Here is a 15,408-nt window from a genome sequence, read left to right on the forward strand (position 1 = left end):
CGTTGTCGGTATCGCTGCAGCGTCGCTTAATGTGAAGGGGCCTTTACAGAACAATCAGCCAATTTAGTCAGCGACTACTTTACCTCCTCTTTCGTTTTCTTTGATATGACTCGGAGCCAGTCACCGATCATGCTCAGGACTGCGGCAAAATATGCGAGACCCACCAGGATCCAGAACCAGACGAGCGGCTTGTACCACTCCCGGTACTTTATACCTGTATTCCCACCTGTAAGAGCAAAGTCATGTTATGTGGGTAGACCAGACAAGGAATATATCAATATATTCAATACAAACACAGGTTTATGCAATGTAATATGAGACCCGCATGATGTAGGGGAAGAGACACTAATTCCAGTTATGTCACTTAATTTACTGGGTGCAGCAGTTATAATAATAATAATAACAACCTCACTTTTCACTTTTCTCTGCTGCAGAATTATCAGTGCTCAAATGCTGAGCTGTGTAGAACTCCGCCCACTACACTAGCAGGGTGCTGACAATGCACACAAGAAGTGACCAATCAGTGATGGAGGCACGGTTACACAGATTAACTGGACTGCTGTACACTGGAGACCTAGTCTCCTCTAATGATAATATTTTGCTGAAAAAAACATTGATTGTATTGAAACTACAGCACACAGCCTAGTATGTAACCCACCCCTGGAATTGGGGTATCTGCCATTTAATCTGAGCAGCAAGTGCAGCGCCCCAGAGATCTGGTTGTTGCAGTATGACGCTCTGCCGCTAAGGGGAGTGATGGTACGTCTGATGGCACTGAAGGAATTCTACTGACCAGGTATCACCAGCACACATTACACTTCACAATCCGGCCACTAGGGGGAGAAAAAGGCTTTATTTATTGGGCCACTCCTCACACTGGTAAAACTAGGGGTTGGATAGGAAGTTAGTCAGAAGCTGACTGGGTTGGATTCAGGCAACATCCCGTGTCAGGGGGTGTTGCAGGGAGAAGACACAGGGGGGTCCCTGTTGGGCGTGGGAACCTGGCAGGTGCCTAGCGAACAGAGCAGAATGTTACGGAACCCCGCCTGCACACCCCGCGGCGGTATCCTAAGAAAGTGACACGAAGGGAAGGATATTGTGGAACAGTGAGAAACGAGATCAAGCACAAAGGAGAGCCAGTAGGAGTCGTGCCACGAGACCGAGGCAACATCCTACTGAGGCGCGTAGCCGGTGGCCGGAACACCGCGGGAGTAACTGACTCTAGGCCTTACTTCGAACTCCGCAGGACAGTTAATTATAGGTTGGCTGTCTACCTTAAATTTCCTACGAAGACATAGGGGGCAACGTGTGGATAGGGGCGTCTCTAGGGTGCCGGAAGAGCTCCGAGCCTTCCCGTCATACGGGTGCGTCCTAGCCATAACATATCTGGGGACGAGAAACTAGTAATATCTGGAACAAGCGAGAGAGAATTAGAAAGAACAAACGAACGAGAACAGCAGTTGTGAGGACTATTCCGAATGCTCAGCAGGGTAGCACTACAACACACAGGCGCTAGTGGTAGGCACTGATTTCCACCTGCAAAGGGAACTCTGGATGTGCCATCGGACCGGCCGGTCTCTGAGGCTGCCGTCACACTTGCAGTATTTAGTCAGTATTTTACATCAGTATTTGTAAGCCAAAACCAGGAGTGGAACAAATAGAGAAAAAGTATAATAGAAACATATGCACCACTTCTGCATTTATCACCCACTCCTGGTTTTGGCTGAGAAATACTGATGTAAAATACTGACCAAATACTGCTAGTGTGACGGCAGCCTAATAGCCCTGTTAAACGTGCTCTGGATTGAGGATCCTGAAGTCTTCAGTAAAGAGGTAAAGAGACTGCAACCTTGTGTCCTCGTTATTGCCTGCACCTCACACCATCACCATCCATCTTACTGGGAAGCCCTGGGGATATACTTCACCTGTGGGAAGGTATACCATCCAGCTGCCATTCCATCACCCCAGCGGACCCCACAGCAGCGTCGGTCACCCTGACCGAACACCACAGGTGGCGTCACAAATCCCTGATAGACTGTACCACCTTTATTGGACGCCCCTTAGCAGGGTCGCGGACAGGGTCTAGCCACCGTGACAGCCTCAGAACCGAACCAGAGAGGCCCGGTACCGAGAACTCGTGGCCCTGTGTCTGGGGGCGCTCCAACTTGGCGTCATGAACAGGATCGTACTTAAGCCTGGGAAGCAGGTCATGTGTGCCTTGGAACTGTGATTGAAACGTGTTCGGACTGTGATTTATTGCAAAGACTGTGTATTGCTATCTGCCGCGAGATTCCCGCCAAAACTGCCGCCATTGCCGTGCCACAGGGAGCGCAGGAGAAGAAGAAGGGCGTGGAAGTGGGCGTGAAAGAACTGAAGAGCGTGAAAGATAATGGCCGCCCAGTCTAAGTATTGTTGTATCCTGAGGGCGGGCTCGTCAGCCGCTGAGGTCCGCCTTCTCATCCTCTATGGAGGGTGGGGACAGTGGGGACGGAGCCGCCCCCGAAAAAGAGCCCGGGAAGAAGATCCAGAGGAGGGGACAAAGATGGCGACTTCCCGGCCACCACATGGAGACGACCCGGCCAGGCGCAGGCCTGCATCACCCGCAGCGACTCCGGAGTCACCGCCGCTGCAGGGATTGACCGTTGCAGAGCTGCCTGAGGGAAAACCCGGCGGACGGATGCCTGATGGCTGGGTGGCCGCCGCTGAGGCTCGGTGGCTGGCGTGCTGCCTGGAGGCCCGCGCTCGGGTGAGTTCCCGGTTGGGCCACCCGACGGAGATCCGTCTCTCCCCCGTGTCCCCTCCTCTACCCACTCCGGCCGCGTCAGATCCCCGCACCCGACTAGGGAATCGCGCTCCGCAGGAGCCAGACGTGAGGATCCTGCCGGTGACGGAACACCAGCAACGCCTAGTGGCGGCATGGAGGAAACAGCCTCGACCTGTGACCATGATTGACCTCACAGAAGAGGAGAAGGTCCCACCATCACAGTGGGGGGTGGTGGTCTTCTATAACCCCAAGGAGGAGAGGGGGGTCATCCAGGAGATTGGAGAGCCCTTACAGGTCCGTGTCAACCGGAGCGAGGTGGAGCCCTGTTATGGAACGGTCGATGAGGATCGTGACCTGAGGCCTGGGGATGCTGTGACCTACACCCGGTGGCAGAGGGAGACCGGCTGGGTGGCCAGGGGTGTTCAGAGATGCGCAGTCCTTTAGGTTGCAGCTGAGGTTCCAGAGGGTGAAGCCCCTGCTGCGGACCACCAGACAGACCAGGCCCCGCATGTCATTGGGGGTCCCACCCATTCTCGGCCGAAAGGGGTGGTCTGCGAGGTAAGACCGCAACCGTCGCAGCAATAAACCTCGAAACCCCGACAAATGTAAATAGTTAACTGTTTCCTGCTTTTGCTGCCTTAAACCCGTCCAGGGTTATTCCTTAAAGGGGTCCCTTCGTTTACCCAGGATCCCTATTGTTTTGCATTTCTTTTTGCATTGTTTCAAAGACGGCCGGATCATGAACAGTGAATGATTCCAAAACTGTTTTGTATATAGTTTGCACCTTCTTAAAGGTGCTCCCTACTGGTTTTACAAAAGAAAGAAGACTTTGCGAAGATAATGCTTTTGGACATGACGCAGAAGGTCTTGCTTTCATTGGACTTGCAGACAGAGAGAATCTGCACTACTTCCTAGAGACTCGGCTCCCTCTTAAAGGGAATGTTTACATGTTGCCTTAGGAAAGGTTGAAATGTTGATAATGTTGAAATTTAGAAAAGTTTGATAATGTTGATAGAGATTGAGGACAGGAAAGATTGAAAGTGAACCCGTAGGGGTTAGAGAGAGAGTCCTCCTGAGAACCGTAGAACGACAGTTGGTTGTTGGAAGAGAAACAATGACAGTAGGCCCAGCCCGGGAGCTAGGCGGTCCTGCATTGGTGAAGCTAGAAAGAAAAGTTGAGTTATTTTATAGTATTTCATAGTAGGCCTTTAGTGGGTTCAGTGTTGTGAATTCTGTGGCAGAGCTCTCTCCTGTGGTCACAAGTGGTACTTCGGCTGATTCTCTCTGTGAGCTTCTGTTGGTGGAGGGAAGTGGTACTGCGGCTTCTGAGTTTCCTCCCTCAGGTGATCTGGTGAGGTCGTTAGGTGCTTCTCTACTTAACTCCACCTAATGCTTTGATCCTGGCTTCCTGTCAATGTTCCAGTGTTGGACTTGCTTTTCCCTGGATCATTCCTGTGGCCTGCTGCTCTGCATAGCTAAGTTCTTCTTTGCTATTTGTTTGCTATTTTTTCTGTCCAGCTTGTCTAATTTGTTGCTGGAAGCTCTGGGACGCAAAGGGTGTACCTCCGTGCCGTTAGTTCGGTACGGAGGGTCTTTTTGCCCCCTTTGCGTGGTTTTCTTTAGGGTTTTGTGTAGACCGCAAAGTTACCTTTTCTATCCTCGATCTGTTAAGAAAGTCGGGCCTCACTTTGCTGAATCTATTTCATCTCTACGTTTGTCTCTTCATCTTAACTCAGTCATTATATGTGGGGGGCTGCCTTTTCCTTTGGGGTATTTCTCTGAGGCAAGGTAGGCTTATTTTCTATCTTCAGGCTAGTTAGTTTCTCAGGCTGTGCCGAGTTGCATAGGCAGAGTTAGGCGCAATCTACGGCTGCCTCTAGTGTTGTTTGGAGAGGATTAGGGATTGCGGTCTGCAGAGTTCCCACGTCTCAGAGCTCGTTCTATGATTTTGGGTTATTGTCAGATCACTGTATGTGCTCTGACAGCTATGTCCATTGTAGTACTGAATTGCCTTTCATAACAGTACAGGAAGCCAAAAGTACTAATGATTCTCAATAGAGGCAAAAAAAGAAGTTCTGAGACCATTTTTTTTTCTTTGCACTGTGTTTTGCCTTTTTTTTTTCCCCTAGACATTTGGGTGGTTCAGTACACAGGTGTAGCGATGGACATTAGAAGTCTGTCTTCATTTGTGGATCAGCTCTCGGCAAGAGTACAAAAGATTCAAGACACTATTGATCAGAAAGCTATGTTGGAACCAAGAATTCCTATTCCTGATTTGTTTTTTGGAGATAGAACTAAGTTTCTGAGTTTCAAAAATAATTGTAAATTATTTCTGGCCTTGAAACCTCGCTCCTCTGGTGATCCAGTTCAACAGGTTTTGATTGTTATTTCTTTTTTGCGCAGCGACCCTCAGGACTGGGCATTTTCTCTTGCGCCAGGAGATCCTGCATTGAGTAATATCGATGCGTTTTTCCTGGCGCTCGGATTGCTGTACGATGAACCTAATTCAGTGGATCAGGCAGAGAAAAATTTGCTGGCTCTTTGTCAGGGTCAGGATGAGATAGAGGTATATTGTCAGAAATTTAGAAAGTGGTCCGTGCTCACTCAATGGAATGAATCTGCGCTGGCAGCTATGTTCAGAAAGGGTCTCTCTGAAGCCCTTAAGGATGTCATGGTGGGATTTCCTATGCCTGCTGGTTTGAATGAGTCTATGTCTTTGGCCATTCAGATCGGTCGACGCTTGCGTGAGCGTAAATCTGTGCACCATTTGGCGGTATTACCTGAGCTTAAACCTGAGCCTATGCAGTGCGATAGGACTTTGACCAGAGTTAAACGGCAAGAACACAGACGTCTGAATGGGCTGTGTTTCTACTGTGGTGATTCCACTCATGCTATCTCTGATTGTCCTAAGCGCACTAAGCGGTTCGCTAGGTCTGCCACCATTGGTACGGTACAGTCAAAATTTCTTCTGTCCGTTACCTTGATCTGCTCTTTGTCATCGTATTCTGTCATGGCATTTGTGGATCCAGGCGCTGCCCTGAATTTGATGGACTTGGAGTATGCTAAGCGTTGTGGGTTTCTCTTAGAGCCCTTGCAGTGTCCTATTCCATTGAGAGGAATTGATGCCACGCCTTTGGCCAAGAATAAGCCTCAATACTGGACCCAGCTGACCATGTGCATGGCTCCTGCACATCAGGAGGTTATTCGCTTTCTGGTGTTGCATAATCTGCATGATGTGGTCGTGTTGGGGTTGCCATGGCTACAAGCCCATAATCCAGTATTAGATTGGAAATCCATGTCGGTGTCCAGCTGGGGTTGTCAGGGGGTACATGGTGATGTTCCATTTCTGTCAATTTCGTCATCCACCCCTTCTGAGGTTCCAGAGTTCTTGTCTGATTACCGGGATGTATTTGATGAGCCCAAGTCCGATGCCCTACCTCCTCATAGGGATTGTGATTGTGCTATCAATTTGATTCCTGGTAGTAAATTCCCAAAAGGTCGACTGTTTAATTTATCCGTGCCTGAGCACGCCGCTATGCGCAGTAATGTGAAGGAATCCCTGGAGAAGGGGCATATTCGCCCGTCATCGTCACCATTAGGAGCAGGGTTCTTTTTTGTAGCCAAGAAGGATGGTTCGCTGAGACCTTGTATAGATTACCGCCTTCTAAATAAGATCACGGTTAAATTTCAGTACCCCTTGCCATTGTTATACCAAAGCGTTTGATACCGTGCCGCACAAGAGGTTGGTACACAAAATGAGAATGCTTGGTCTGGGGGAAAATGTGTGTAAATGGGTTAGTAACTGGCTTAGTGATAGAAAGCAGAGGGTGGTTATAAATGGTATAGTCTCTAACTGGGTCGCTGTGACCAGTGGGGTACCGCAGGGGTCAGTATTGGGACCTGTTCTCTTCAACATATTCATTAATGATCTGGTAGAAGGTTTACACAGTAAAATATCGATATTTGCAGATGATACAAAACTATGTAAAGCAGTTAATACAAGAGAAGATAGTATTCTGCTACAGATGGATCTGGATAAGTTGGAAACTTGGGCTGAAAGGTGGCAGATGAGGTTTAACAATGATAAATGTAAGGTTATACACATGGGAAGAGGGAATCAATATCACCATTACACACTGAACGGGAAACCACTGGGTAAATCTGACAGGGAGAAGGACTTGGGGATCCTAGTTAATGATAAACTTACCTGGAGCAGCCAGTGCCAGGCAGCAGCTGCCAAGGCAAACAGGATCATGGGGTGCATTAAAAGAGGTCTGGATACACATGATGAGAGCATTATACTGCCTCTGTACAAATCCCTAGTTAGACCGCACATGGAGTACTGTGTCCAGTTTTGGGCACCGGTGCTCAGGAAGGATATAATGGAACTAGAGAGAGTACAAAGGAGGGCAACAAAATTAATAAAGGGGATGGGAGAACTACAATACCCAGATAGATTAGCGAAATTAGGATTATTTAGTCTAGAAAAAAGACGACTGAGGGGCGATCTAATAACCATGTATAAGTATATAAGGGGACAATACAAATATCTCGCTGAGGATCTGTTTATACCAAGGAAGGTGACGGGCACAAGGGGGCATTCTTTGCGTCTGGAGGAGAGAAGGTTTTTCCACCAACATAGAAGAGGATTCTTTACTGTTAGGGCAGTGAGAATCTGGAATTGCTTGCCTGAGGAGGTGGTGATGGCGAACTCAGTCGAGGGGTTCAAGAGAGGCCTGGATGTCTTCCTGGAGCAGAACAATATTGTATCATACAATTATTAGGTTCTGTAGAAGGACGTAGATCTGGGTATTTATTATGATGGAATATAGGCTGAACTGGATGGACAAATGTCTTTTTTCGGCCTTACTAACTATGTTACTATGTTACTATGTTATCTGATTTGTTTGCTCGGATTAAGGGGGCTAGTTGGTTCACCAAGATAGATCTTCGTGGTGCGTATAATCTGGTGCGAATCAGGCGAGGAGATGAATGGAAAACTGCATTTAATACGCCCGAGGGTCATTTTGAGTATCTAGTGATGCCATTCGGACTTGCCAATGCTCCATCAGTGTTTCAGTCCTTTATGCATGACATCTTCCGAGAGTACCTGGATAAATTCCTGATTGTGTACTTGGATGACATTTTGATCTTCTCGGATGATTGGGAGTCTCATGTGAAGCAAGTCAGAACAGTTTTTCAGGTCCTGCGCGCTAATTCTTTGTTTGTGAAGGGATCAAAGTGTCTCTTTGGTGTGCAGAAGGTTTCATTTTTGGGGTTCATCTTTTCCCCTTCTACTATCGAGATGGATCCTGTTAAGGTCCAAGCCATCCATGATTGGACTCAGCCGACATCTCTGAAAAGTCTGCAAAAGTTCCTGGACTTTGCTAATTTTTATCGTCGCTTCATCTGCAATTTTTCTAGTATTGCCAAACCATTGACCGATTTGACCAAGAAGGGTGCTGATTTGGTCAATTGGTCTTCTGCTGCTGTGGAAGCTTTTCAAGACTTGAAGCGTCGTTTTTCTTCTGCCCCTGTGTTGTGTCAACCAGATGTTTCTCTTCCGTTCCAGGTCGAGGTTGATGCTTCTGAGATTGGAGCAGGGGCTGTTTTGTCGCAGAGAGGTTCTGATTGCTCAGTGATGAAACCATGCGCTTTTTTTTCCAGGAAGTTTTCGCCTGCTGAGCGAAATTATGATGTGGGCAACCGAGAGTTGCTGGCCATGAAGTGGGCATTCGAGGAGTGGCGTCATTGGCTTGAAGGAGCTAAGCATCGCGTGGTGGTATTGACTGATCATAAGAACTTGACTTATCTTGAGTCTGCTAAGCGGTTGAATCCTAGACAGGCTCGTTGGTCGCTGTTTTTTGCCCGTTTTGACTTTGTGATTTCGTACCTTCCGGGCTCTAAAAATGTGAAGGCGGATGCTCTGTCTAGGAGTTTTGTGCCCGACTCTCCGGGTTTGTCTGAGCCGGCGGGTATCCTCAAGGAAGGAGTAATTGTGTCTGCCATCTCCCCTGATTTGCGGCGGGTGCTGCAAAAATTTCAGGCTAATAAACCTGATCGTTGTCCAGCGGAGAGACTGTTTGTCCCTGATAGGTGGACCAATAAAGTTATCTCTGAGGTTCATTGTTCGGTGTTGGCTGGTCATCCTGGAATCTTTGGTACCAGAGAGTTGGTGGCTAGATCCTTTTGGTGGCCGTCTCTGTCGCGGGATGTGCGTGTTTTTGTGCAGTCCTGTGGGATTTGTGCTCGGGCTAAGCCCTGCTGTTCTCGTGCCAGTGGGTTGCTTTTGCCCTTGCCGGTCCCGAAGAGGCCTTGGACACATATCTCTATGGATTTTATTTCTGATCTTCCCGTTTCTCAAAAGATGTCAGTCATTTGGGTGGTCTGTGATCGCTTTTCTAAGATGGTCCATCTGGTACCCTTGTCTAAATTGCCTTCCTCCTCTGATTTGGTGCCATTGTTCTTCCAGCATGTGGTTTGTTTACATGGCATTCCAGAGAATATCGTTTCTGACAGAGGTTCCCAGTTTGTTTCAAGGTTTTGGCGAGCCTTTTGTGGTAGGATGGGCATTGACTTGTCTTTTTCCTCGGCTTTCCATCCTCAGACTAATGGCCAGACCGAACGATCCAATCAGACCTTGGAAACATATCTGAGATGCTTTGTTTCTGCCGATCAGGATGACTGGGTGTCCTTTTTGCCTTTGGCTGAGTTCGCCCTTAATAATCGGGCCAGCTCGGCTACCTTGGTTTCGCCATTTTTCTGCAATTCTGGGTTCCATCCTCGTTTCTCTTCAGGACAGGTTGAGTCTTCGGACTGTCCTGGTGTGGATACTGTGGTGGACAGGTTGCAGCAGATTTGGACTCATGTAGTGGACAATTTGACCTTGTCCCAGGAGAAGGCTCAACGTTTCGCTAATCGCAGACGCCGTGTGGGTCCCCGACTTCGTGTTGGGGATCTGGTTTGGTTATCTTCTCGTCATATTCCTATGAAGGTTTCCTCTCCGAAGTTTAAACCTTGTTTCATTGGTCCGTATAGGATTTCTGAGGTTCTTAATCCTGTGTCTTTTCGTCTGACCCTTCCAGATTCTTTTTCCATACATAACGTATTCCATAGGTCATTGTTGCGGAGATACGTGGCACCTATGGTTCCATCTGTTGATCCTCCTGCCCCGGTTTTGGTGGAGGGGGAATTGGAGTATATTGTGGAGAAGATTTTGGATTCTCGTGTTTCTAGACGGAAACTCCAGTATCTGGTTAAATGGAAGGGTTATGCTCAGGAAGATAATTCCTGGGTTTTTGCCTCTGATGTCCATGCTCCCGATCTTGTTCGTGCCTTTCATGTGGCTCATCCTGGTCGGCCTGGGGGCTCTGGTGAGGGTTCGGTGACCCCTCCTCAAGGGGGGGTACTGTTGTGAATTCTGTGGCAGAGCTCTCTCCTGTGGTCACAAGTGGTACTTCGGCTGATTCTCTCTGTGAGCTTCTGTTGGTGGAGGGAAGTGGTACTGCGGCTTCTGAGTTTCCTCCCTCAGGTGATCTGGTGAGGTCGTTAGGTGCTTCTCTACTTAACTCCACCTAATGCTTTGATCCTGGCTTCCTGTCAATGTTCCAGTGTTGGACTTGCTCTTCCCTGGATCATTCCTGTGGCCTGCTGCTCTGCATAGCTAAGTTCTTCTTTGCTATTTGTTTGCTATTTTTTCTGTCCAGCTTGTCTAATTTGTTGCTGGAAGCTCTGGGACGCAAAGGGTGTACCTCCGTGCCGTTAGTTCGGTACGGAGGGTCTTTTTGCCCCCTTTGCGTGGTTTTCTTTAGGGTTTTGTGTAGACCGCAAAGTTACCTTTTCTATCCTCGATCTGTTAAGAAAGTCGGGCCTCAATTTGCTGAATCTATTTCATCTCTACGTTTGTCTCTTCATCTTAACTCACAGTCATTATATGTGGGGGGCTGCCTTTTCCTTTGGGGTATTTCTCTGAGGCAAGGTAGGCTTATTTTCTATCTTCAGGCTAGTTAGTTTCTCAGGCTGTGCCGAGTTGCATAGGCAGAGTTAGGCGCAATCCACGGCTGCCTCTAGTGTTGTTTGGAGAGGATTAGGGATTGCGGTCTGCAGAGTTCCCACGTCTCAGAGGTCGTTCTATGATTTTAGGTTATTGTCAGATCACTGTATGTGCTCTGACCGCTATGTCCATTGTAGTACTGAATTGCCTTTCATAACAGTTCAGCTTATACGCCCTTAAAGGAAAAGTTAAATTATTGTTCAGAATTTGCACTTAGTAGAATACCCGGCTGGGTGATAAGAGTTATTTATAATCATAATGTTATTTAAAAATATTTAATCTTGTTTTTGTTTGTAACGTTCAAGTGTCCTCACCTCCCATAAAGGGAAGCATTGTTCTATTTACTTGTTTTAAGCATTTCAAAATTTTGTGTGTCTTTTGCTGAAATGTATTGATGTTCTTCTTCCCAGTCCAGGAGTACTGGATTTAACCGGGGGGGGAGTGCAGCGCCCAAGAGATCTGGTCGTTGCAGTATGACACTCTGCCACTAAGGGGAGTGATGGTACGTCTGATGGCACTGAAGGAATTCTACTGACCAGGTATCACCAGCACACATTACACTTCACACTCCGGCCTGCAGGGGGAGAAAAAGGCTTTATTTATTGGGCCACTCCTCACACTGGTAAAACTAGGGGTTGGATAGGAAGTTAGTCAGAAGCTGACTGGGTTGGATTCAGGCAACATCGAGTGGCAGGGGGTGTTGCAGGGAGAAGACACAGGGGGGTCCCTGTCGGGCGTGGGAACCTGGCAGGTGCCTAGCGAACAGAGCAGAATGTTACGGAACCGCGCCTGCACACCCCGCGGCGGTATCCTAAGAAAGTGACAGGAAGGGAAGGATATTGTGGAACAGTGAGAAACGAGATCAAGCACAAAGGAGAGCCAGTAGGAGTCGTGCCGCGAGACCCAGGCAACATCCTACTGAGGCGCGTAGCCGGTGGCCGGAACACCGCGGGAGTAACTGACTCTAGGCCTTATTTCGAACTCCGCAGGACAGTTAATTATAGGTTGGCTGTCTACCTTAAATTTCCTACGAAGACATAGGGGGCAACGCGTGGAGAGGGGCGTCTCTAGGGTCCCGGAAGAGCTCCGAGCCTTCCCGTCATACGGGTGCGTCCTAGCCATAACATACCTGGGGGACGAGAAACTAGTAACATCTGGAACAAGCGAGAGAGAATTAGAAAGAACGAACGAACGAGAACAGCAGTTGTGAGGACTATTCCGAATGCTCAGCAGAGTAGCACTACAACACACAGGCGCTAGTGGTAGGCCCCTATTTTCCACCTGCAAAGGGAACTCTGGAAGTGCCCATCGGACCGGCTGGTCTCAGAAAGCCCTGTTAAGCGTGCTCTGGATTGAGGATCCTGAAGTTTTCAGTAAAGAGGTAAAGAGACTGCAACCTTGTGTTCTCGTTATTGCCTGCACCTCACACCATCACCATCCATCTTACTGGGAAGCCCTGGGGACATACTTCACCTGTGGGAAGGTATACCATCCAGCTGCCATTCCATCACCCCAGCAGACCCCACAGCTGCGTCGGTCACCCTGACCGAACACCACAGGTGGCGTCACGAATCCCTGATAGACTGTACCACCTTTATTGGATGCCCCTTAGCAGGGTCGCAGACCGGGTCTAGCCACTGTGACAGCCTCAGAACCGAACCAGAGAGGCCCGGTACCGAGAACTCGTGGCCCTGTGTCTGGGGGCGCTCCAAATGATGTAGGGGCAAACACTTTCTGACAGACTCCCTTTAATGATGTCATCTCCTGTACAATATAACTGATGTCTGGAGAACGATGATGTACCAAGAGAGGCTGATACTCCCCGCCTTACCAGAGATTTACTATGAAGCATACATATCTCAGGTTTTAATCCATTTATAACAATTAATATAACTGACTAGATGGTGGCCCGATTCTAACGCATCGGGTATTCTAGAATATGCATGTCCACGTAGTATATTGCACAGCCCACGTAGTATATTGCCCAACCACGTAGTATATTGCCCAGCCACGTAGTATATTGCCTAGCCACGTAGTTTATTGCCCAGTCACGTACTATATTGCCCAGTCACGTAGTATATTGCCCAGCTACGTAGTATATTGCCCAGTGACGTAGTATATTGCCGAGCCACATAGTATATTGCCTAGCCACGTAGTATATTGCCCAGTCACGTAGTATATTGCCCAGTCACGTAGTATATTGCCCAGCCACGTAGTATATTGCCCAGCCACGTAGTATATTGCCCAGCGACGTAGTATACAGCACAGAGCCACGGAGTATATTGCCCAGTCACGTAGTATATTGCCCAGCCACGTAGTGTATTGGCCAGCCACGTATGTAACAGGTTAAAAAAGACTTAAAATAAAAAATAAACATATACTCACGTTCCGAGGGCCCACTGTAGTCCTGTCGCCTGTGTGCGGTGCACGCGGCAGCTTCCGGTCCCAGGGTTGTTATGAGCGCAGGACCTGTGATGACGTCGCTGTCACATGACCGTGACGTCATGGAAGGTCCTTCTCGCATAGCATCCTTGCCTCCGGAACCTGACGCTTGCACTGCCGAGGAGAGGGCGCACATCGGAGGGTGAGAATACCCTTTTTTTATTATTATTATTTTTATTTGTAACATTAGATCTTTTTACTATTGATGCTGCATACACAGGGTGAATAGCTGCGTTAATGGAGTGCGTTACACCGCGGCATAACGCGGTCTATTAATGCTGCCATTAACCCTGTGTGAGGGCTGACTGGAGGGGAGTATGGAGCGGGCACTGACTGCGGGGAGGAAGGAGCGGCCATTTTTCCGCCAGACTGTGCCCGTCGCTGATTGGTCGTGGCAATGGTCGTGGGCGTTTTGCCACGACCAATCAGCGACTTGGATTTCCATGACAGACAGAGGCCGCGACCAATGAATATCTGTGACAGACAGACAGAAAGACAGACAGACGGAAGTGACCCTTAGACAATTATATAGTAGATATCTGGAGAGTGGTGATGTTACCGCATGAATTATATAAGTTGCAGTATATCTGGGAAATAGTGATATGATCGGTGTATAATAAATGGCACCTTGAAACAGGGGAACTGCTGCAGATTTTGCACATTGCGCCCCATATGACGGCTGCACCACTTTCCATTGATCAGCGAATACATGAGCTCTCGCTGACTCTCCTCCTGGGTCTGACGGCTGCCTCATTGTAGCGCCTCCTCCTTGTTCTGCCGGCTGCTTCATTGTCGCGCCTCCTCCTGGGTCTGCCGGCTGCCTCATTGTCGCGTCTCCTCCTGGGTCTGCCGGCTGCCTCATTGTCAAGAAACCACCGGAGACTAGATGGAGGTGGACATGACTTGGGGATGGGTGGACCGAGAACTCCTGCAGCTTTTGTTTGTATTGCGGTGTAGATTTTAAACAAGAGAGTTCTTGATTTAAGAAGAAGTTTAGATGTTTGTGTCTGGTGTATTACTGTGAGGAGGGTGGGGCTTATATAGGGGAGGCAACTCTGGCTCTCCCTCTTTCTCTCACAGGATGGACAGGAGGAAACATTACCCGCCCTCCCGCACTGTTTATAATCTCTGTCCTTAAACTTTTTAATTATTGCTTGTATAATGATAAATGATTTATTGTATTTTTGTATTTGTCATTGCATAGCTTGTACCAGGTTCAATTGTATATTGGCTATAAGTTATTATTTGTGGTAACCTTCTAAGCCTAAGGGAAGCGCAATCCTTCAGCCATGGTTCCCTGGAGGTTTCCTCCACAGGGGGTTTTTCCTCTCCTGAGGCTTTAGGATGACTCTTTGTGAGTCGGGGTTTGCCAAGTTTAGTCCCATTAATGCTTTTGCAGGGCCTTCTAGTTTTTAAGTTTACAAAAATGATTTAATTATTAAATAAAAAAAAGTATCAAATGAGACTTGGAATTTATAACCCATCACAGCTTTGTGGTTTAGGAGTCAGGTGGAAGTTGCAGACAAGTTAAGGTGGACTAATTTTAACTAATAGAGGATGTTAAACCTCATGGTGGTGAGCAGGCTCGGCTTTGGTGGCCAGCCTCAAGGACGTTGTAATGGTAACATCATTCACGGGTGGGCACAGTGGTTAAGCACAGGAGTGAGGATAATAGGGTCATTGGTGTCCTGAAAGTTTACTGACTCTGCTTGAATGGCAAGCCATTGCATGCCGCCCCTTTATGGCTGTCTGTCCTGGTGCTGTATGTCAGACAGCTGGGGATATCGCAGTACTTGTGAATCCCAATGTACTAGCACTCCACCTGACTCCTACTGTGATTATTTAATCCTGTGATTTGAATAAAAGCTGTGGCCATTTTGACAACCAAAATAATTTGTTTTGTGTATTTATTTTAGTACCTAGGTATACAGTAGTAATGGTGGTTTTAAGAAGGAGTGGGGTCCATCCCATATCCAAAAGTCATGTCTCCTCCTGTCTGCTGGCTGCCTCATTTTCACGTCTCCTCCTGTGTCTGCCGACTGCCTCATTGTCGCGTCTCCTCCTGGGTCTGCCAGCTGCCTCATTTTCGCATCATCTCCTGGATCTGCCAGCTGCCTCATTGTCGCATCTCCTCCTGGGTCTGCTGGCT

At 48.1% G+C, this 15,408-nt stretch overlaps 1 protein-coding gene across 2 annotated transcripts in view; it reads right to left on the reverse strand.

The window, feature by feature from the left end:
• The window catches only part of KCNK10 (potassium two pore domain channel subfamily K member 10), an 83,352-nt gene that overhangs the window by 3,281 nt on the left and 64,663 nt on the right, over nucleotides 1–15,408 (reverse strand). For both annotated transcript variants that reach the window (XM_069736417.1, XM_069736412.1), the window contains one exon: nucleotides 84–226. In XM_069736417.1, coding sequence (XP_069592518.1) covers nucleotides 84–226 — 143 coding nt within the window. The remainder of the gene's footprint in view (nucleotides 1–83; nucleotides 227–15,408) is intronic.

Source organism: Ranitomeya imitator, chromosome 1, assembly GCF_032444005.1.
Source record: "Ranitomeya imitator isolate aRanImi1 chromosome 1, aRanImi1.pri, whole genome shotgun sequence".
In the NCBI taxonomy this organism is placed as follows: Eukaryota; Metazoa; Chordata; class Amphibia; order Anura; family Dendrobatidae; genus Ranitomeya; species Ranitomeya imitator.